The sequence below is a fragment of the Hesperophylax consimilis genome, chromosome 10 (assembly GCF_061612785.1).
Source record: "Hesperophylax consimilis isolate HC1 chromosome 10, BYU_Hcon_1.0, whole genome shotgun sequence".
In the NCBI taxonomy this organism is placed as follows: domain Eukaryota; kingdom Metazoa; phylum Arthropoda; class Insecta; order Trichoptera; family Limnephilidae; genus Hesperophylax; species Hesperophylax consimilis.
In genome coordinates, this window is record NC_142845.1 from 15,561,607 (window position 1) to 15,583,591 (window position 21,985).

The following is a 21,985-nucleotide window of genomic DNA, read 5'->3' on the forward strand; positions in this document are numbered from 1 at the left end:
CATTTACTGTATGCAAATACTAGGTAGGTACTATTTTGGCCAAACTCGAAAAATATTTTTATGTTATTTAATTTATTTTTTTCTTCCGACTTTATGTCCGGGTTAAATCTTCCCTATATGAAAAACTAAACCCTTCCACACACTTTTCCACAAATGATCATCTAGTCAATCCACATTATGCAAGTTCATTATATAAACATAATAAATACAAAACAATACAAGATCAACAACACGTCAACTCACCAGAGATCAAATGGGAAAATAATTCGCCGACTCCAGATATTTTCATATCAGAGGGTTCGGCTCGGTAGAACTCGTAACTGGACCTATAAATCCTACTGATCCCTCAGTATAAATATTTAAAAAATCTTTTGTAATCCTACATTTATTTAATATGACGGATTTTTGCATTTTAATATATAAATTCTTTGATAGATCTAATACGCATAAATTTTGAATAAGATAATAAAATAATGCCAGTAGCCGAAATAACAAATGGTAATATTTTTATCGTCTGAAAATGCCGAATTCTTTTTATCTCATTTCCTAAATCTGTCAATTTTCTTATTTTTTCACCAACAGATTTTTGAATATTACAGGAATTTGGAATAGCGACATCAATAATATAAGTTATTTTTTTTATTTTGTCATGTAAAAATATATCGGGTCTATTATGACTAATCGTTCGGTCTGTTAGTATAGTTTTATCATAATATATTTTATAAAATTCATTTTCTAAAAATGAATTTGGTTCATATATGTACTTTATTACGGCAGTCAATCAAGTTATGATTAAGGTGAAGCTATAAGTGAAAGCACTATTTAGATTAATTTTTACTACGAATCGGTATAGGTTATCAATACCAAAATTATACTATGGATACATTGAAGCTTGTTCTATCGCTTGGCTTGATCAGAATTAAAATAAAATTGTTAATTACGTCATGAAAAATATAAGCGTAAACTACTAAATAGATTTCTTTTTCAAGAGTTTACCATGAACTCGAATAAGAAAAAACGAACAAAAGTTTTTATTAAATTATTCACAAAAAATTAAAATCCTCTTTGGCGCTTACTTAATAATTTTGTGAGTGAAACATTGTATTGAATTCTAGAATTTCTTCAGAAGCCCGCCGAGAGCGGCAACGGACAGACGTCAGATCTGTACCAGTATTTTTAATGGTTTCTTTTCTGGTGACATAATTTTAGCCAGGGGCATTTTTAGTTCTCAAACCGTGAGGATAAGACCAAAATGACCAAAATATTATACCTTCTCAATAGGGGCCGTTCAAGTATTATGTAAGCACTATACGGGGGCAGGGGGGTCTTTGATTTGCTTATTTTTGATGACATGGGGGGGTGGGGGGGTCGAGATAGTGATTACGTCAGCACTGCTCAGCAGTAGTTATTTTTTTTTTACACATTGGCAACCCACACATTGTCTATGTTTGAAAACCGAATACATATTCGGGGATTCTCACAAATAATTAATACGTTTAGGTACTCGCTGAGAAGTGAATGGGGAATTACCGCGCTCTACTCACTTGTCAAAATTTCTTCCATCAATCTATTGTTTCGTTTCAGTACGATTGACGATTTGACGTGTTGTACCTGCTTATGAATCAATAAAAAAACAGAATACATTAACAGAAAAATATAAGCATGGGAGGGGGGGGGGGGGTAAGAGCTTTGCTTACTTTTGGTGACAAGGGGGAAGAGGGGGTAAATAATTGTAATAAATCTGCTTACTTAATACTTGAACGGCCCCATACATCTATTTGAAATTCACTTTCGTTTTCTTGAAAGAATGTATCAATGAAGTGGAAATTAACCCACTACCCGACATCCAATCGAGCTGAAACTCGGCAATGCATTTTAGTGGCACATAAATGAACATATACGCATTTATCTGAAATTGGATGACATTACAATAGTTAGCGACTTCATGCTTTTAAACGAGTCACGCTCGCGCGCTAAATGCATTCCATTTTCTGCTAGTCCGAGTGACGCTTGCCGGTTTTGACTTACAGCGTTCTATTTTTAGCTAACACGAGTAACGCTTGTGAAAGTTAGCGATGTATTTTATGCAATTTGAATTTGCCTGCAGTTGAGATCGGTCGTGTTTTTGAGCTGCTTATTTCGTTTTTACTATATTGTTTTCACATTTTCGTGTATGATCGAATGTATCCTTTTATTAAAAAAATATATTTATCATATCGTATTAATTTGATTTTGAATTTTTTTTTTTCAAATAAGATCCCAAATGGAGAGTGATAGTGAATATGAAGATATTGATAGTGAATATGAAAATATTTTAATAAAAATTGCATATGCTAAAATTGTTATATTTTAATTGAAAAATGTATAAACTTTGAATAAAACATTTAAAAAAAACTGATTTAAAAAAAAATCTTTTTACTAAAAAACCCTAGTATTAATTTTTTTATTTTTTTTATAGTGAATACCTCACAAGAGTCCCAACTGCTCCCGTCTGGAGCCAGTGAGACTATGGCATCCCCAATTGGGGGAAAATAAAAAGTAATTAATACGCAATAAATGTCGATCCAACCAAATTGGGATTTGGCTCAGTTGTTAATGTGGCTGACTCCAGTCCCCGGGGAGGAAGGTTAAATCCTTAGTAAAATCTATTACTATCTATTTAATAATGTATTTATAGCAAAAAAAAAATCCTTTTAAGTTTTATTTTGTATATCTCAAAATACTACTTTTTAATCTATGTTTTTATTCCGTGTTTACTTGAGTTAATGATTTATTTCTCATGGAAAAATGCTTTCCGTTTGTATTTATATTGACTAATGATTTTTTATAGGTCCATAATTGAAAATGGGCAATAAAAACAAAAACAAATATCCAAATGTAAGCAAGCTAAGAAAACCAAAAAAAATTCTTAGGAAATGTGGACTTTATTAGATAAAATTTTGCTGGCCACATTTGTTTAAATTTTGTTATTGCTCCCATAAAATAAAAATTCTATAAATAAAAAATTAATTCCAGGAATGCCAAGTTTAAAACACTATACGTACTTATCTCCGTTTCAATTTTCAACCTAATTTTGGTTCATAAGTTGATAAAAAAAAAAAATGGTAAAAAAACATAAAAATGACTGCTCTACTAAACTAATTTAATAAATTTTTCATAAAGTTACACTGGTATTAATGAAAAACCAAACCTAGTGGTACAATTAACTTGTTCGCATTTTTACGTCTTTATCTCGGTACCTATTAGAGATAGAAGAAAAACTGTAAATTTAAATTTTTTTGTTCTCTGTGTGACGTTGATTCATTTTCCTGTTTGCCGCTTGTACTATGAATTTTCCGGACACCGTGTATACGGTTCATTTAAATAGCCCCGTGCACGTAAGTGTGTTACTATACATAATTAATATATATAATTTTAATAACACTCTTGTTATTTTTAATGATTATTCATATAAATATATTGACAAAAAACATTAAAAACACAGCATTTAAAAATAAAAATTAAACTGTGTAATTATATTAATCATTAATCCCTAAAGTTGAAGAATTCTTGGCAGTTGAAAGTCAGCGTGTTCACGACTGCTGTTCTCACAAAAACTCCGCTAGTATGCGTCCATCAGTTAAAAAGGGTTTTAGCAAGCGTGCGGCAGGATCAACAAAAGGAGATCCTGCCGGGCGCTTTCTACCTATTGCAGGGACCTACTCCAACTCGACTCTCATTATTTTAAAATTCCTTGCCTCGCGCAGACAACACAGATAATCTTAACGATATGTTCGATTATTATTTTGGAAGTTGAAAGAACAAACATTTTTTTGGCTTTCATATTCGTCTTAATTACCAAACTTTGGTGAATTATTTTTAAAACTTGATTATGCCTAAATGTATACTCGGACGGTGCTAATACAGAACATCCCGATATAATATGTTCTGTAGTTTCCGGAAAAGCCAAACATTTTCCACATAAAACATAAATTATTAATTATTTATATTTGTTTTATTTAACCTAACCAGTTTTTTTCCTATTAAAATGAATAAAACGTAAAAAATTCCCACATAAAATCAATTGTAATGGATGAATAAAAGTGACTTAGCTGTTATTTTAGGTTGGATATAATTGATTAAAGGTAGCTGAAACATTAAAGTCGATTATCTCAGAATCAACACATTGTCAATTAGGGGCCGTTCAAGTATTACGTAAGCAGATTTATTACAATTATTTACCCCCTCTTCCCCCTTGTCACCAAAAGTAAGCAAAGCTCTTACCCCCCCCTCCCATGCTTACGTAAAAATTGGTACCTATATGCATTTTTCTGTTAATGTATTCTGTTTTTTTATTGATTCATAAGCAGCACTTATAAAATAGACTTAGGATAGAGGACTTTAATGCACATCATATTCATTTAAACAAACTTTATTGACACAGTGGGAATCCCCGAATATGTATTCGGTTTTCAAACATAGACAATGTGTGGGTTGCCAATGTGTAAAAAAAAAATAACTACTGCTGAGCAGTGCTGACGTAATCACTATCTCGACCCCCCCACCCCCCATGTCATCAAAAATAAGCAAAGCAAAGACCCCCCTGCCCCCCTATAGTGCTTACATAATACTTGAACGGCCCCTTAATGTCTTCTGTCAGTAAACTGATACTACATGTTAAATCAACAGTCCATCATAAAGTTATTGATGTTCTTGGAGTATTAATAATTAAGAGAAAGAAATGCCTTTCTTTTTTATTTCTGTGAATTAGTGAAGTATCATGGTAAAATATTGTTAAAGTAATACATTTTATTGTCCTCAGCTATCAATGGAGGTGGAGAGTAACTGGCTATCCAAGCAGTCACAGTCTGGGGACGCGGGTGCCCTCGGAATGCTGATGCGTCAGGTCATGCAGGACCTCAACTGCCGGAAGATGTGCACTCTCACAGGTTACTTGCAGGATTATTACTTCAACTGGAATATACTCTCTGTCTTTCCCTGGTGAAAGACCATCATTCAGTATATTGAAATAGCTTTAACTGTGTTTGGCGAACAAACAATTGAATAGCCAGATATCTCCTTCCCTCCCCACTACCTTCTTCCTCACAATGTACCCCAATTGGGCATGCCGTAGTCCCACTGGTTCCAGATGGTTATGAGCAGTTAGGACTCGAAAAAAAAATAAAACAGTTACACCCTGCTATGGTCCTCTTTAGTATAATTTTAAAATGGTTCCATAACAAATCAGAACAGGGGCAAAACAGAACATCGAAGAAAAGTGACAAAAAAACCTAGCCTTACTTTTTTGGCATGTTCTGTTTTGTCACAGTTCTTTTTTTATCCGGTTACCTTTTAAAATGTGCCAATCTGATGATGTTTGTAACAGGGTGAAATCGGTTCTGTCCCAAAATAAATTATAGTACTTACTTGGTCTCAATCATAATATTACAATGATAATTTCCAAACAATAAAAACCTAACCCGGATACAGGCTTAGTCCTAGTGAGGTAGTAAATTTAATTAAATTTTAATAAACAATAAATTTTATCATGTGAAGAAACAATAAAATAAAATAATTATAAATGTTTAGTAAACTTCACATTCCTATTTTGGAATACCAATTCTAGCCCCCAGTTATTAAAGTCGTATTATTTTACGCATCTTATTTGAACATTGAGATTGCATACATATAATAAAAACAAGGGGGAATGAACCATTATTACGCGCACACAAAATGGTCGCCAATAGTACTGCCATTGTTTATACAAACACCAAACGTATAATTTTCATTGGCCCCACCATTTTGATAGTTGGGGAAGTTTGGCCATAGCTCGGTGACAGTCGGCGATTTTTTCTATTATCTACGGGTTTGCATAATTAGCTGTGGCAGAAAGCTATTTAACATGATCACTTCTTGGTTATTGCAGAGGGCACCACCACCACGCATCTGACGGTGGTACGTGTCAGCTCCGACCCGGCTCCCGTGCAGGACCACCAGGTGCCCGTGTTCCTCTTCAGTCGGGACACCTTTGTGCCGGACCAGTGGGATCTCACCACCAACCAGGTTAGCGTGCTTCAGAGTTGTTACAGCCATTTCCCTGAATCTCTAAAAAACTCTTCCAGGTGTGCCTATATTATACAGCCCCTGCTAAAGATCTAACCTTTAAATTTCACATGTGAACTGATTAACCCGTAGAAACCAGCAATAATATTCAATAAATAAAAATACATTTTTGTTAAGGCCAAAATGTAGACAATACCATTCTTGATAAACTGAAATTTTGATTTTTTTGTTTAACAAACCCAGTAGAAGTAATATCCAAAGGTAAAATTAATGTATTATGCTACATATACATACGCGAGCCGAACTGCTGAACTGAACCTCAACTTATGGGAAAGGAACAAAGCAACCTCAATGACGCGAAATGCCGCTTGCAGTTGCTTCATTCCTTTCCCACAATTCGTGGCTCGGTTCGCAATGTATACGTACCATAAGATCGACACTGCAATTGCAGTGCTTCGTGACTTGCATGGTCACAATTCTTTAACACTGCAAATGCAGGGCTTTGTCTTCTTCAACCTTTGAACACCACTCGCCTTCCCGAGAGTGTGGAAAGATTATTTAAAACACAGTAAAGTGCTAGTTACTGTGAATTTCAAAGACATTCGCAATAGCTGAGAATTTCATAAATGTTGATCATTTATTTGAATTGCTGGAACGTACTAAATAGAGGCTATTGAAGTGTACAAACACCCAATCAACATTAATGGAAACAATGGGTGATACATGACCTCATGAACGAGAGTAATTACAATAGTGACGTTGTGGACCACATTCACGCAGATCAACTAAACTTTTACTCTGAACATAAACAAATTAACATTTTTCTACAATTCTACACTTCTGTCCGAAACGTTGGCTCAAGACAGAGGGCGATCAATTTAGGTGCGTTTTTACAAAATTCGATAAAAGCTTTGCCAAATTTCACACACTCCATTTTTTTTCGGTTAAACTGTATGTGAAAAATTTGTTATGCTTCTTGTATTTATGTTCAACTATCTGACGTGTACCAGGCGTTGATTGGAGACTTATCTCTACTTTCTATAAATATAATATGCTTGTATATATATAAAAATCATTAGAACTAAAGGTAAATACTCCTCCCATAAACACGAGCTCCTGGAGCTCAACTTATGGAGTAGTAGAATAATAATATATATAAACCTTCAGGAGGAAATTCTCTGTGAAAATAGTGATAACCCTATCAAAATCTGTTGCGTAGCTTAGAAGAACTAAGCGCACAAATAGACAGACGTGGATAACAACTTTGTTTTATACTATTTAGAGATGAACATTTTTTACTAGTTTTATTTCCTTTGCTTACTTACATATTCTTTCCAGTTTGCCTCAAATATTTATACTGGATGCCATTAGCAAAATCCTAAAAATAGCCAAAATCAATAATTCATATTTCGCTCCGCTATCGTAACAATCGGTTTAACTTTAAAAATTGTTTCTTGTTTTTTTATTTATTATATGAACGAGAAAAAAGTGAAGTTACAGTTTTATACAAATTCCCAAACAAAACTAATTGTTTTCGAAATGTCGAGTTCTCTCAATTTTTCTATGATTGGAGTGAAAACATTTTTCACATGTGATATTAAAATTTTATTGTTTAGAAATAATAATGTTTATTTTAAATGCTTACACAATAATTTTATCTAGTTTCTAAAACAGTATTTGTTTTTACGGAAAATTAAAAAATAAGACAATTTAGCGCAAATACACAGAAAACATTGCAAACTGAAAAAAAGTGTTGGAAGTACTGAAGGGTTGAAAATTTGTATAAAAATTGGTTTTTGGGCTACTTTTTTTTCTTTTTTAATTACACAAAGAACACTTTTAGGTTCTCATGTTCTTAGTTTGGGTTAAATAAAAGGAGAAAAAAGAAATCGTAATACAGGAGAAACAATTTTAAGTTTAATGAAATAACTATTAAAATGCATTACATATTTTCAGTCCCTCCCTGGTGAGTTTTTAAATTGATTGTTTCTTCCAGATCCTCCCGTACATAGACGGCTTCAACCACGTATCTAAGATAGCGGCACTGGCGGACGTGGAGACCAACCTGGTGAAGGCGTGCGTGCAGAATCTGGTGTACTACGGTGTGGTGACGCTGGTACCCATCTTTCAGTACTGCGCCGTCTTCTGTGCCACGCCCAAGCTGCGCCAGCTGGCCCTGTGCAAGGGCCTGCAAGCGCAGTGCATACACTACTGCTCCAGATCGGGTCAGTCATTCTATGATCACACTAGTTGTTGAAAAATCACAGGATGTTACTGGAGAAGTTATTGCTAGGAAGTCTCTTAGTAAAGTTTTTGTTAGTAAGGGGCTGCAGGCGCAGTACATTTACTATTGCTCCAGATGGGGTCAGTATAAGGAAGTCTCTTGATGATTATAGAAGTTTTTGTTAGTAAGGGGCTGCAGGCGCAGTACATTTACTATTGCTCCAGATGGGGTCAGTATAAGGAAGTCTCTTGATGATTATAGAAGTTTTTGTTAGTAAGGGGCTGCAGGCGCAGTACATTTACTATTGCTCCAGATGGGGTCAGTATAAGGAAGTCTCTTGATGATTATAGAAGTTTTTGTTAGTAAGGGGCTGCAGGCGCAGTACATTTACTATTGCTCCAGATGGGGTCAGTCTAAGGAAGTCTCTTGATGATTATAGAAGTTTTTGTTAGTAAGGGGCTGCAGGCGCAGTACATTTACTATTGCTCCAGATGGGGTCAGTATAAGGAAGTCTCTTGATGATTATAGAAGTTTTTGTTAGTAAGGGGCTGCAGGCGCAGTACATTTACTATTGCTCCAGATGGGGTCAGTATAAGGAAGTCTCTTGATGATTATAGAAGTTTTTGTTAGTAAGGGGCTGCAGGCGCAGTACATTTACTATTGCTCCAGATGGGGTCAGTATAAGGAAGTCTCTTGATGATTATAGAAGTTTTTGTTAGTAAGGGGCTGCAGGCGCAGTACATTTACTATTGCTCCAGATGGGGTCAGTCTAAGGAAGTCTCTTGATGATTATAGAAGTTTTTGTTAGTAAGGGGCTGCAGGCGCAGTACATTTACTATTGCTCCAGATGGGGTCAGTATAAGGAAGTCTCTTGATGATTATAGAAGTTTTTGTTAGTAAGGGGCTGCAGGCGCAGTACATTTACTATTGCTCCAGATGGGGTCAGTATAAGGAAGTCTCTTGATGATTATAGAAGTTTTTGTTAGTAAGGGGCTGCAGGCGCAGTACATTTACTATTGCTCCAGATGGGGTCAGTATAAGGAAGTCTCTTGATGATTATAGAAGTTTTTGTTAGTAAGGGGCTGCAGGCGCAGTACATTTACTATTGCTCCAGATGGGGTCAGTATAAGGAAGTCTCTTGATGATTATAGAAGTTTTTGTTAGTAAGGGGCTGCAGGCGCAGTACATTTACTATTGCTCCAGATGGGGTCAGTATAAGGAAGTCTCTTGATGATTATAGAAGTTTTTGTTAGTAAGGGGCTGCAGGCGCAGTACATTTACTATTGCTCCAGATGGGGTCAGTCTAAGGAAGTCTCTTGATGATTATAGAAGTTTTTGTTAGTAAGGGGCTGCAGGCGCAGTACATTTACTATTGCTCCAGATGGGGTCAGTATAAGGAAGTCTCTTGATGATTATAGAAGTTTTTGTTAGTAAGGGGCTGCAGGCGCAGTACATTTACTATTGCTCCAGATGGGGTCAGTATAAGGAAGTCTCTTGATGATTATAGAAGTTTTTGTTAGTAAGGGGCTGCAGGCGCAGTACATTTACTATTGCTCCAGATGGGGTCAGTATAAGGAAGTCTCTTGATGATTATAGAAGTTTTTGTTAGTAAGGGGCTGCAGGCGCAGTACATTTACTATTGCTCCAGATAGGGTCAGTCTAAGGAAGTCTCTTGATGATTATAGAAGTTTTTATTAGTAAGGGGCTGCAGGCGCAGTACATTTACTATTGCTCCAGATAGGGTCAGTCTAAGGAAGTCTCTTGATGATTATAGAAGTTTTTGTTAGTAAGGGGCTGCAGGCGCAGTACATTTACTATTGCTCCAGATGGGGTCAGTATAAGGAAGTCTCTTGATGATTATAGAAGTTTTTGTTAGTAAGGGGCTGCAGGCGCAGTACATTTACTATTGCTCCAGATAGGGTCAGTCTAAGGAAGTCTCTTGATGATTATAGAAGTTTTTATTAGTAAGGGGCTGCAGGCGCAGTACATTTACTATTGCTCCAGATAGGGTCAGTCTAAGGAAGTCTCTTGATGATTATAGAAGTTTTTATTAGTAAGGGGCTGCAGGCGCAGTACATTTACTATTGCTCCAGATAGGGTCAGTATAAGGAAGTCTCTTGATGATTATAGAAGTTTTTGTTAGTAAGGGGCTGCAGGCGCAGTACATTTACTATTGCTCCAGATGGGGTCAGTATAAGGAAGTCTCTTGATGATTATAGAAGTTTTTGTTAGTAAGGGGCTGCAGGCGCAGTACATTTACTATTGCTCCAGATGGGGTCAGTCTAAGGAAGTCTCTTGATGATTATAGAAGTTTTTGTTAGTAAGGGGCTGCAGGCGCAGTACATTTACTATTGCTCCAGATGGGGTCAGTCTAAGGAAGTCTCTTGATGATTATAGAAGTTTTTGTTAGTAAGGGGCTGCAGGCGCAGTACATTTACTATTGCTCCAGATAGGGTCAGTCTAAGGAAGTCTCTTGATGATTATAGAAGTTTTTGTTGGTAGCATTTATTTGGAATTGTTTTTTTTAAGAAGGCTAATGATTTTTTTTTGGTAAATGGTGTTATATCTAGTTATTATTCTTTTAAACGGCTTTAGTCATGTTTCATGACCAGGTCTGAGTAGCCAGGTACTTCCCAACCTTCCTATTCCCCATCTCCTTCATTTCAAAACTCACTAATGTTGATTTGGCATCATGAAATTTGCACAGCTTGTTCCATCTTGAATTTCTATATCCATGTACCTATTTCAAGTTCAAACTTACCATAATATGCCAAAAATGGTTCCATGCTAACTCAACACAGTGATTATTCAACACACTTTTAAAAAGTGATATAATTATTTTTTTTAACCTAACCTACCTAACCCAGTTAATAAAGTTTTTGTTTCATCACTTTCCATGACTTTATATAACTTTTTAAAGATGTGATGAATTATCAATTTGATGATTTATTCGGTCACCGCCAAAAATAGCTTAGGTGGTTATTTATAAATACATGAAATCTTCATAACCTAATAATATTGTGTCAATATTTTTAAATCTTTTACTCCATCTATCATTCTAACTTATGTAATCGTTATTAATTTTGTCTCACCTGAGTTATAATTCTATTAACTCTTACGCGGCTGCATTGATGTGGTCCCGAGAGTAGCCATCATTTGCGTTATAAATGAAGTTACGGTAGATGTTAATTCTAAAATAAACACACATATGTTAACAAATTCAAAAGGCAAAGGATTGACGTATGTTTCTTACCTGATGATTCAATACTTTTTGTTTCAATCAGGTTATAATTTATACAAATATTTTCCTATCTTCCTGCTGATGTTTGTAGCCTTGAAAATCACTTTAACAATTCACGACTCGATAAAATGTTAGTATAAGGTCGCTGGGTTAATTGGAATACACAACTCAAGTATTACGTCCTCCATTATTCTGTTACATATTTGCTGTAGACTTAAAATGAAAAGTAAAATATGGTTAGTGATAATGGGTTAACCATGATAACTTAACACAAATACAATTCAATGCAACTTTAAAAAGTGATATAAAGTCTTTAAAAGTAATGAAAAAAACTAACATATACAGTGAAACTCTCTTATTGGTATGTATACATTTGCGAACCGAAACGCAAACCGAGCCACAAATTATGGAAAAGGAACGAAGCAACTGCAAGCAGTGTTTAACGCTCTTTGCGGTTTCTTCGTTCCTTTCCCATAAGTTGAGGTTCAGTTCGGCAGTTCGGCTCGCGTATGTATACATAGCATAAGATGTTTTGCAAGAGACCGGATAAAAAAACTTTTTAAGTGGGAAAACTTAAGTGGAATCCAAATTTGACAATTTTTAAAATGAAGATTTTTTTTATTTTGTTGTATTATATTAGTTATTACAATTAATGTATTTTTAAATTTCATAGGTAAATATATTAAAAATATCATATTATTACCGGTTACAACAACATCAATACTTAAGCATTTTTGCGTACCCATGTTGTGACACTAGTTTCGGTGTATGATGGTTTTACTGCCGAACTTCTAAAACCTCGTAAATGGGATGCAGACAAAATGGGTTAACAAATTGATAAATTTTATGACTTTGGGAAAAAAGGGACATTTTCAGATATATTTCGCCACTACTTTTCATTAAAACTTCTTAGGCGGGAAGCAGTTTTAGCTCAAACTTCTTATGTGGGAAAAATCATGTTTTTTGTAGTTTTTTTGTAAATAATTTCAAGGGATTGGAAAACAAAACTTCTTAAGCGTGAAAACTTATTGTGGAAACATCTTAAGCGAGTAAACCTTACCTACATAACCTATTTAACCTAGTTTTTGTTTTATCACTTTTCGTGACTTTATATCACTTAAAGGTGTGTTAACTTGTCATTTTGATGAGTTATCCGGTTACCGTGATCACTAATATATATTATACAGAGCCTTATAATTTGTTTTTATATTTTCGACCCTTTGCCCTCTAGTGCGCTATGTTTATGGACAGTGAAGTGGGCTATTTTGATTAGCTTTGTTGGAGTTCCGATTATCAATCATTTATTTCTGCTAAAATCACTTTTTTCACCTTTCGCCTCATTTTTCACCTCATTAGTGCTATCCGACATGTTATCTTTAAACATGGCTGGATTAATCAGCACTTGAAGCAGTCTAGTATTTGTTGCAGATGTTTTATATAATATGAAGATAATTAATCTTTTAGATACATGTTGTAACACAGCGGAAATTCAATAATGTGCAGAACACAGGTTTGTTTTGTTTGTTTGTTCTACTTAACGTGTCATTATTTTAATTTTTAATTTTTATGCTGTATTGAATGTGAAACTTATATTTGATATCAAAATACCGTTGTAAAATTGTACCTACTACCTCCTACATATGAATTGTAAGCTCCTCCTGCCCTAAAATGAGTTCTGTAACTCATCGGGATTGCTCTAGCAAGAAATAAACACAATAAAAAAAAAAAATAAAAATAATATACACTGAATAATTAATGGGAAATTTTTGGATGACCTCAAATTAGACACATTTTTCAAAAATCTTCTTTGACAATGCACCGAAACTACAGGGTTTTCCAATAAGAGGTGTTATTTTGAATAGCCCGCTATTTCGGTAGATGTTACTTTTGAAGCTGTCATTTTTTGACATTTGACAAGTAGAAACTACGCCATTAATAAAAATGGAACGATACACGCTTCAACAACGCACTTTTGAAGCTGTCATTTTTTGACATTTGACAAGTAGAAACTACGCCATTAATAAAAATGGAACGATACACGCTTCAACAACGCACTTTTGAAGCTGTCATTTTTTGACATTCGACAAGTAGAAACTACGCCATTAATTAAAATGGAACGATACACGCTTCAACAACGCATTGAAATTATTAAAATTCATTTGTGTGAATCAAATGCAAATCATCTTGAGTGATGAGGCCCATTTCCACCTCGGTGGCTTCGTCAACAAGCAAAATTGTCGCATCTGGGGCTCGGAAAAGCCTCTCTGGAGCGGCGGAGTCATTAGACCTTACTTTTTCGAAAATGAGGCTGGAGCAACAGTTACGGTGAATGGATTGCGCTATCGAGAGATGATTAATGATTTTTTATGGCCGGAATTGGATGGTATTGATCTGGACAACGTTTACTTTCAACAAGACGGCGCTACGTGCCACACAAGCAACGAAACCATTGATATTCTACGATTGAATATCAAAATAACACCTCTTATTGGAAAACCCTGTATTATCGAACCAACTGTCCCTATCGTCTTTTCCTTCTGAACCCACGTCCACAAATTTAGAATTTGCTGGACAAATATTGCCTTAGTTATTTGTTTGTGTCTAACATGGTAAACACTTATTGTCTAACTAATTATTGCTTATAATAATTTGTTATCCTTCGTGCTATGCATAAAAAACCTTGTCTTATAAATATTACTTTATCATTATAAAAAATAAAAAAAACTTACTGTCTGTTTTAGATTCTGTTAATTCTCTCACTTTATTTTGTCCTGCTCCAATAGTGGTTTTAATTGCCCATAATACACAATTATGCAAAGAATTATCTTGAAAGAATCCAAGGCTGATGTAAACATGATGAGTAAGATTAAGAAAGGGACTCTTAGATGCTTTGTACCCGTAGAGTGAATGAACAAAGGCAGGAGTGTAAGAAGAATATATGACATGAAAATGAATGGTAGAAGAGGTCCTGGGTGCCAAAGGAAGACATGACACAATCAAGTGCATCAAATACTTGGGTCGAGCCATGTCAAGAGTCAGAATAACAGAAGAGTATATATGAATGTGAATGAACCAAGAATTCTGTGCCAATACAGAGATGTGTGGTGGTCCATCCTATCTGTCTACCCCTGCACAGAAACGGCAGTGATGATTAGTTATTTAATTAGCCCTTAGAACAAGGCGGTTAAGAATTTCTAAATTAGGGGGTTTCCACACAAGTTTTTTTTTTTACTATTATATCTGAGGGCATTGAGTCCTAGCTATACAGGGTGTATCGGCACGTACCCGACAAACTTTAACCAGCTATTCCTTAGCACATTTGGAGTAAAAAATGTTATGGGCACTTTGCTGTCCGGTAACATTTTTTTTTCAATTAAAAACAAAAAATTATTAAAAAATCCACACTCCGTCACTGTCATTGGCATTGTTTCTCGTGTTCAACAGCTGTTATTAGCAAGTGTGTCAAAAAGCGTCTTCGCTCTTTCATACACACTAAATAATAATAGTTAAAAATGAGACGAATGGTGCCATGCCATTTCGTTGTGATTGTAAAAGCGCGCCAATGTAGATACGTACGTATATTATTGAACGAAACTCGAATAAAATATTGCCAGATGGGTTTTCAAACTGTGACAAAGGATAAAACAGTGGTGAAAATATGAATGATAAATTTTTTATTAAAAAAAAATGTTACCGGACAGCAAAGTGCCCATAACATTTTTTACTCCAAATGTGCTAAGGAATAGCTGGTTAAAGTTTGTCGGGTACGTGCCGATACACCCTGTATAGTCACCATAGTAATTGTTTTCTTTTAAATAAAGTTGGTGGTACATATTATATTTGTGTTGTGTAATATTTGTGTGTAATCTCGTTTCAGCCCGCCAGCCCACTTCGCTGAAGAGCATCCTGTGCATGTACGCCGGCATGAGCTACGGCACCACGGTGAGGGACCTGTGCATCCGCTACAACCCGCAGGCGCTTGGCATCAATGAGAGGAAGCTGGTGCAGTTCGGCCTGCTTGAGGGACTCATCAGAAGAATATACAAGGTACTGACATGACAAAACAGAACATTAAATAAAAGTTAAGAAAAATAAAATTGTCTAACCTAACCAAACCTATTTACCCAGACCACTGACACAATCATATTCATATAGAGTAATCACAATCATATAGAGTGGTGCACCCGTAAATATTACCCGTGCTATTCCTAAATATTAAAAAATGTTAAAAGTTAACTTCTTCCCGTATCAAAAATCCTATCATGCATCAATTACATTATTCTAAAAAGCGTCGAGCAAATTAAGGACCTTGATATTATTTTTGATAGTAAATTAACTCTTATAATGATTAGAATAAAATAACTTTACTATATATATTTTCAATACAAATATAAAACCAACCGGTTTCAGTTCACCTTGAACCTTCATCAGGGTTATATAAAAATATATTATGTAAATGTATATGTTTTTATATAACCCCATGTTATGTAAATGTATATGTTTTTATATAACCCCGATGAAGGTTCAGGTTGAACCGAAACAGGTTGGTTTTATACATTGAAAATATATACAATAAAGTGGTGTTAAAACAAAGTTATTTTATTATTATTATGTAATCACACAAAGAGTTTGCTACATGTGAAAAAAATTTAAATTAACTTTTGTTCCTCATATAAATGAAATAATAAACAAGGCCATGAAATGTTTGGGGTGGTTGTGTGTTTGAGGGTGGTGAAAATTTTAAAATTTATTAATTCATTTAAATTACTATTCACTGGGTTAGTGAGAAGCAATCTAGAGTATAATTCGACAATCTGGGCTCCATTGTATAAGATTCACCAACTAAAAATCGAGAGAGTGCGCCATAAATTTCTAAGATTTATTAATTATAAATTAGGAATTCCAGTCGAAAATCTTAATTACACCTTTTTAATGGACTTAATAAACTTGACCGACTTATATATTTATGTATATTATAATAATTATAATATTGGACAATTTTTATAGCGCCGCTTTTGTGAGTTATCACCTCACTATATTATGTTTATTATATATATTTATATGCTTATGACTGATTTAGTTTGTCCTTTCAAAATAGCGAATGGCAGATTAGACGCCATGGATTTAACGAACTTTTTTACTTTTCGAGTACCCACGCGTAAGACAAGACAGACTGCTCTCTATAATGTTGCAAAGTCTGCTAATAATTATTTCGAAAATTCGCTAATTTAGAAGCTACCCAGACTAGGTAATAAGTATAGTTCAATCGATGTGGACCGCCACCACTCAGTGACCAAACTAAAAAACAATATATTAGAATATTTGTAACTGATCCAAAAAATGTCTTTTTTCTCACGTGCACACTTTATCTTTATATAATTTTTTCTATGTTCCATAAAACTCCCATTCGGGCGTAATAAATGTTTGTTGATTACAAATTTGCTTTACAACACACCATTATTGTTTATTCCTATACTAATATTAAGCTATGTTCTGTATAATACCCGATCTGGCATTATAAAGAAACATGCTTAACAATAAACATTTCATATTTATTTTACTAACATCAACAATGTTATTAAATATTGCTCCACTACTTCTTTCATAGTACCTTAAGTACCTATCTTGTACTCTTATTATTATTTATTAAACAACTATTACCTGAATGTACAACAACTCTCAACGATAACTAGTATTGTACCTTCTTATATTGTTTGTACTCGGCCTGTTATGCTATGTAATATACACTCATTATTGTACTCCTGATTTATTTATTTATTGCATCTCACTATACATAAAACAGGTTTTTTTTTTCACATAAAAATCAACCTCACTAGGACTAAGCCTGTATCGAGGTTAACAATTTACATTTGAGTGAAGCAAACATAAGAGTAATCACAAACATAAAGTAATTCTACATAAAAATACAAAATATTTCAAAATTAAAGTAAAAATAAGTATTAGATGTGTTACCAGATGGGTAATTTGACAGTATATTGTAACAATATTTGAACCATAACTAATCATTAATCATTATTCAAAAGAAGAAGCAAAGTAGATAATAAAGACAGATAGGGTGACATTCAGTTTTTAGCAAATGGGACTTATATAAAATCTTATTATTTAAGAAAGGACAAGGATGAAAAAATATTAAGACAATCGTCTGTCAATACATAATCTTATTTAACTTTTTAAATTTAACTAAGGAATTAAAGTGCCTGATATAAATCATTTCTTTGACCAAAAGAAGTTTTAGTATGTACCGCCACAAAGTTCAATGTAGAGCTAATTCTAGTTGTCCGAGTTTGTTGTGTTCTTTCAGCAAATTTAATATTGATAAAAAATCGACAAAGTATTTGAGTGATACATATATAGCTGTTTTATACACATAACATTACATTCCTTATAAAGTAGGTTGGTTAGTTTACCTTAAACATTGTATACATGTAAAATCCTTCAAGGCGTGAATAAATAAATATTCACAACATTAACTGAAATTCCCCGATTCAACTAGGTATATGATATTTCCAATATAAAGCAAAAAATTCCCTTGAATGGTGAGACATCATGAAATTTCACAGCATTTTCTGTCTAGAATTTCTAGGATAGTGCCTTTTTTTTCAAGCTCGCAGTGTCATTTCCATCAAGGGCTATGAAGCTTTGAAATATCCATTTAAAGAACCATGACATCCATATTATTTATTCCAAAATTTTTCATGCTTTTTAAAAGAAAATTATAGAAAAGTGTTTGAATCTACTGACAAGACAACAAAAAAAATTGTTCGAATGGTTGCCTAGAATCCCCTTTGGCTAGAATTTTACTTTTCATGTTCATTTGTAGCATATTTACCAAATCAAATTAGTATGGTTTTGTTTTCTTTGCCAGTGATTCATATTGAGCTTCTCGAGTACTTGCCCAATATTTTTATAATCTCCCCTGTTGTCTGGAGGTCTGAAGTGTTTCAATTAGTATTTTTTTTATCAGACACATGAATAAACAATTGTGAATATATCATAAAATGGGATAGAAACCCAAATCATTAATATTGAATGTTTATCTATGTAAATGATGAGATTACACAACATAAAATTTATCTCAGAGTGTTCCCTAGCTTTGTTAAATCTATCTGTATCTGTAGTGTGTATATACTATGTACACAAGAGATAATATGACAGACATGCTGATAGCTTCCTTGTGTAGGATAAATGACATCATTGCTTTATTTGTAGACAAGTGGACTAGAAACACATTATTTTATTATACCAGCACAAACATTTTTATCGTTATCTCATTTAACTGATATCAAAATCTTAATTTAGAATTCACAGTGGCCATATTATTATTATTTATAATTTTGAAACTAATAATAAAATTGTTTGTGAATTCCAGTTTAATGTTAATATTAAATTTTGAAAATCTTTGGATGTTTCGGTGTCTTTTCAAATGCATATATTTGAATTTCGATTTTGTTTTTAGAATGAATGAATGCAAATCTTGGATGTGGAAATTAATCCTCGTGGTAGATAGACTCATTGTCGCTGACAATGTATTCTATCAACTTTTGGTGGCTATCACATAACTTCTCTGAATTTTGATGACATTACAGCAGTTAAAATATGACATAAATGTCGGTCATACCCAATCATGTTGATTGGGTATGACCGACAATTAGTTAGCATGGTTGACCCCGGTCCCGGGAGGAAGATTATTTTTTTTTAGTTTTAACCCTCAGGCCTCATCATATTCTCACTATATTTTGACAGAAGGTCAGAGTATTTCCGCTTTGCATCAATATCCAAATAAATGGAATATTTTTTAATGTATCGGAAAACTAAAAACTGCTTTTGAAAGGTGATAAAATATGCTTTAAAATTATATTATTGTAAATAAAAATATCAGTTTTGATTTATACCCAAATTTATAACAATCGTTACTGTCACCTCACTTGTTTACCGTTTCATATAAAAATAATTAATAAAAGATTCACAAAGTTTCATAATTTTTTTGTCAAATTGCGTTTGAAACCATTGGTTTGGAAAAGGTGCACATTTTAATTATTCTGTGGTTAGTTTTTATATTTGAATATTTATTTCAAATAATCATTGTGACTTTGAAGCATGGTGTTTTCGCTTTCTAACACCGTTTAGATCATATTTCTCTGTCAAATTGCGTTTGAAACCATTGGTTTGGAAAAGGTGCACATTTTAATTATTCTGTGGTTAGTTTTTATATTTGAAAATTTATTTCAAATAATCATTGTGATTTTGAAGCATGGTGTTTTCTCTTTCTAACACCGTTTAGATCATATTTCTCACCATGACAGTAAGGGAGATACAACGATTTCTATGAGACAATGAATTGTTCCCAAAAGTGTTAAATATTTGGATCTTTAATAATTTCTTATTTTCGTTGAAAAGAAAGACAAACTTTCCCGGGTTACGAATAACCTGATAATAATTTGAAAATCTTCTACTACCACCACAGTAAGCTGAAAATGTTACCTATTTTGTGATGGAGGGCTTAGTCAGTAGAAGTGGTATTTTCACAAACTACGAATATAATAATATCGTTAAAAATGTGCAGAAGATTTAAACTTCATTTTTCTGATTCCGATTAATAATACTAGGAATATGTTATAATTATTAATAATTATTCATTTCAAAAACGATCTAAAACCGCACATTCGTACACGGTTCCAACTGGCTACAACGTCATTATGACATAGAAACCATAATGACTAGTATTACGGCTGTCATCAACATCGCAACGCTACGCCGCCAAATTCAAGAATAAAAACGAACATGTCGTTTTGGAGGCAAACTGAAAATGGCACATTTTAAATCGTTAAAAATTTATTCGTCAACTTAAAATAAAATAAAAATAATTCATTATATTTTATAATATAAAAAAAAAAAGTGAAAATACCCTATTGAATTCACAACGCTTGAGCCACTGGCCGGTCATAATGCCATGTCTTCCTTGGGTATCGCGGCCTCATACTCGAGACACTTTTGGTGGACTTCCGGGATGACAACGATGATAATACATGATCCATTTTATTATAATTATTACGTGTTTACTATCCACCATTCAATAGGATTATGTTCATTTTAGGTAATCTTTTTCTCTCTTGTTATTATCACCAAATTACACTTATTATGTCATCTGTTCAATGTATTGCTCTAATATTACAATGAAAGCAAACCACAATAAACACTGTCTCTCATCTTCTTCTTTTTAAATATATCTATAGGGTTTTCCAATAAGAGGTGTTATTTTGCTATACAATCTAAAAGATCAATGGTTCGTTGCTTGTGTGGCACGTAGCGCCGTCTTGTTGAAAGTAAATGTTGTCCAGATCAATACCATCCAATTTCGGCCATAAAATATCATTAATCATCTCTCGATAGCGCAATCCATTTACCGTAACTGTTGCTCCAGCCTCATTTTCGAAAAAGTAAGGTCCAATGACTCCGCCGGACCATAAACCGCACCAAACAGTCACACGTTGAGGATAGAGAGGCTTTTCAACAACAACTCATGGGTTTTCCGAGTCCCAGATGCGACAATTTTGCTTTTTAACGAAGCCACCGAGGTGGAAATGGGCCTCATCACTCAAGATAATTTGCATTTGATTCACTCAAGTGAATTTTAATAATTTCAATGTGTTGTTGAAGCGTGTATCGTTCCATTTTTATTAATGGCGTAGTTTCTACTTGTCAAATGTCAAAAAATGACAGCTTCAAAAGTAACATCTACCGAAATAGCGGGCTATTCAAAATAACACCTCTTATTGGAAAACCCTGTATTTGAATTTCACTTTCGTTTTTGGTAATTCAAAACTTGGAAGTGGAAATTAATCCACTTCCCGGCATCCGATCGAGCTGAAACCCGGCAGATAACTCGTTGGCAATGACAATGCATTCCATCAACTATGGCAATCACGTACACATACGCTGACATATAAGCGTTTCTCTGAAATCGGACGACTTCACAGCAGTTAATATACAAATTAAAAAACATACCCATTTACAACGAGGAACTTATTTGTGATTTTCCTATATTCTCTAACCATTCGCTCTAATAATTTGCCTTGTTATTGAATATATGCGAGTGTTCATAAAATATAGGTACCTATGTAATTATATTTGCATAATTCTCTAGTGTACAGTTTGTTTACTTTTGATAAACTCGTGTAAGTAACGAGTCAACTCTTTTAGACTTGGAAAGTTAAGACTTTTGTTGATATACTAGACTTATATATGGTTAACTAATTAACTGATGGGATTTAGGGCTAAAGCTGTGATGATTAACTCCATAAAAGGTATTAGATATTAGGTAACTCTTACTTTTTCATCTCATCAGGAAATGTTTTTATTATTTTGCTTTGAACACGAAAAGTAGGTACCCACAATCTCTCTAAATAAACTTATGTTCACTTAAGAGTGGGTTATAGGGCATAATGGTGATTTGCTGG

At 33.9% G+C, this 21,985-nt stretch overlaps 1 protein-coding gene across 1 annotated transcript in view; it reads left to right on the forward strand.

Annotated features, from left to right (window-relative positions):
• Positions 1–21,985, forward strand: part of LOC149420356 (GATOR1 complex protein NPRL2-like) — a 44,086-nt gene that overhangs the window by 15,360 nt on the left and 6,741 nt on the right. Inside the window, exons 3-6 of the mRNA XM_089636640.1 lie at positions 4,802–4,928; positions 5,906–6,042; positions 8,039–8,267; positions 15,385–15,554. Coding sequence (XP_089492766.1) covers positions 4,802–4,928; positions 5,906–6,042; positions 8,039–8,267; positions 15,385–15,554 — 663 coding nt within the window. The remainder of the gene's footprint in view (positions 1–4,801; positions 4,929–5,905; positions 6,043–8,038; positions 8,268–15,384; positions 15,555–21,985) is intronic.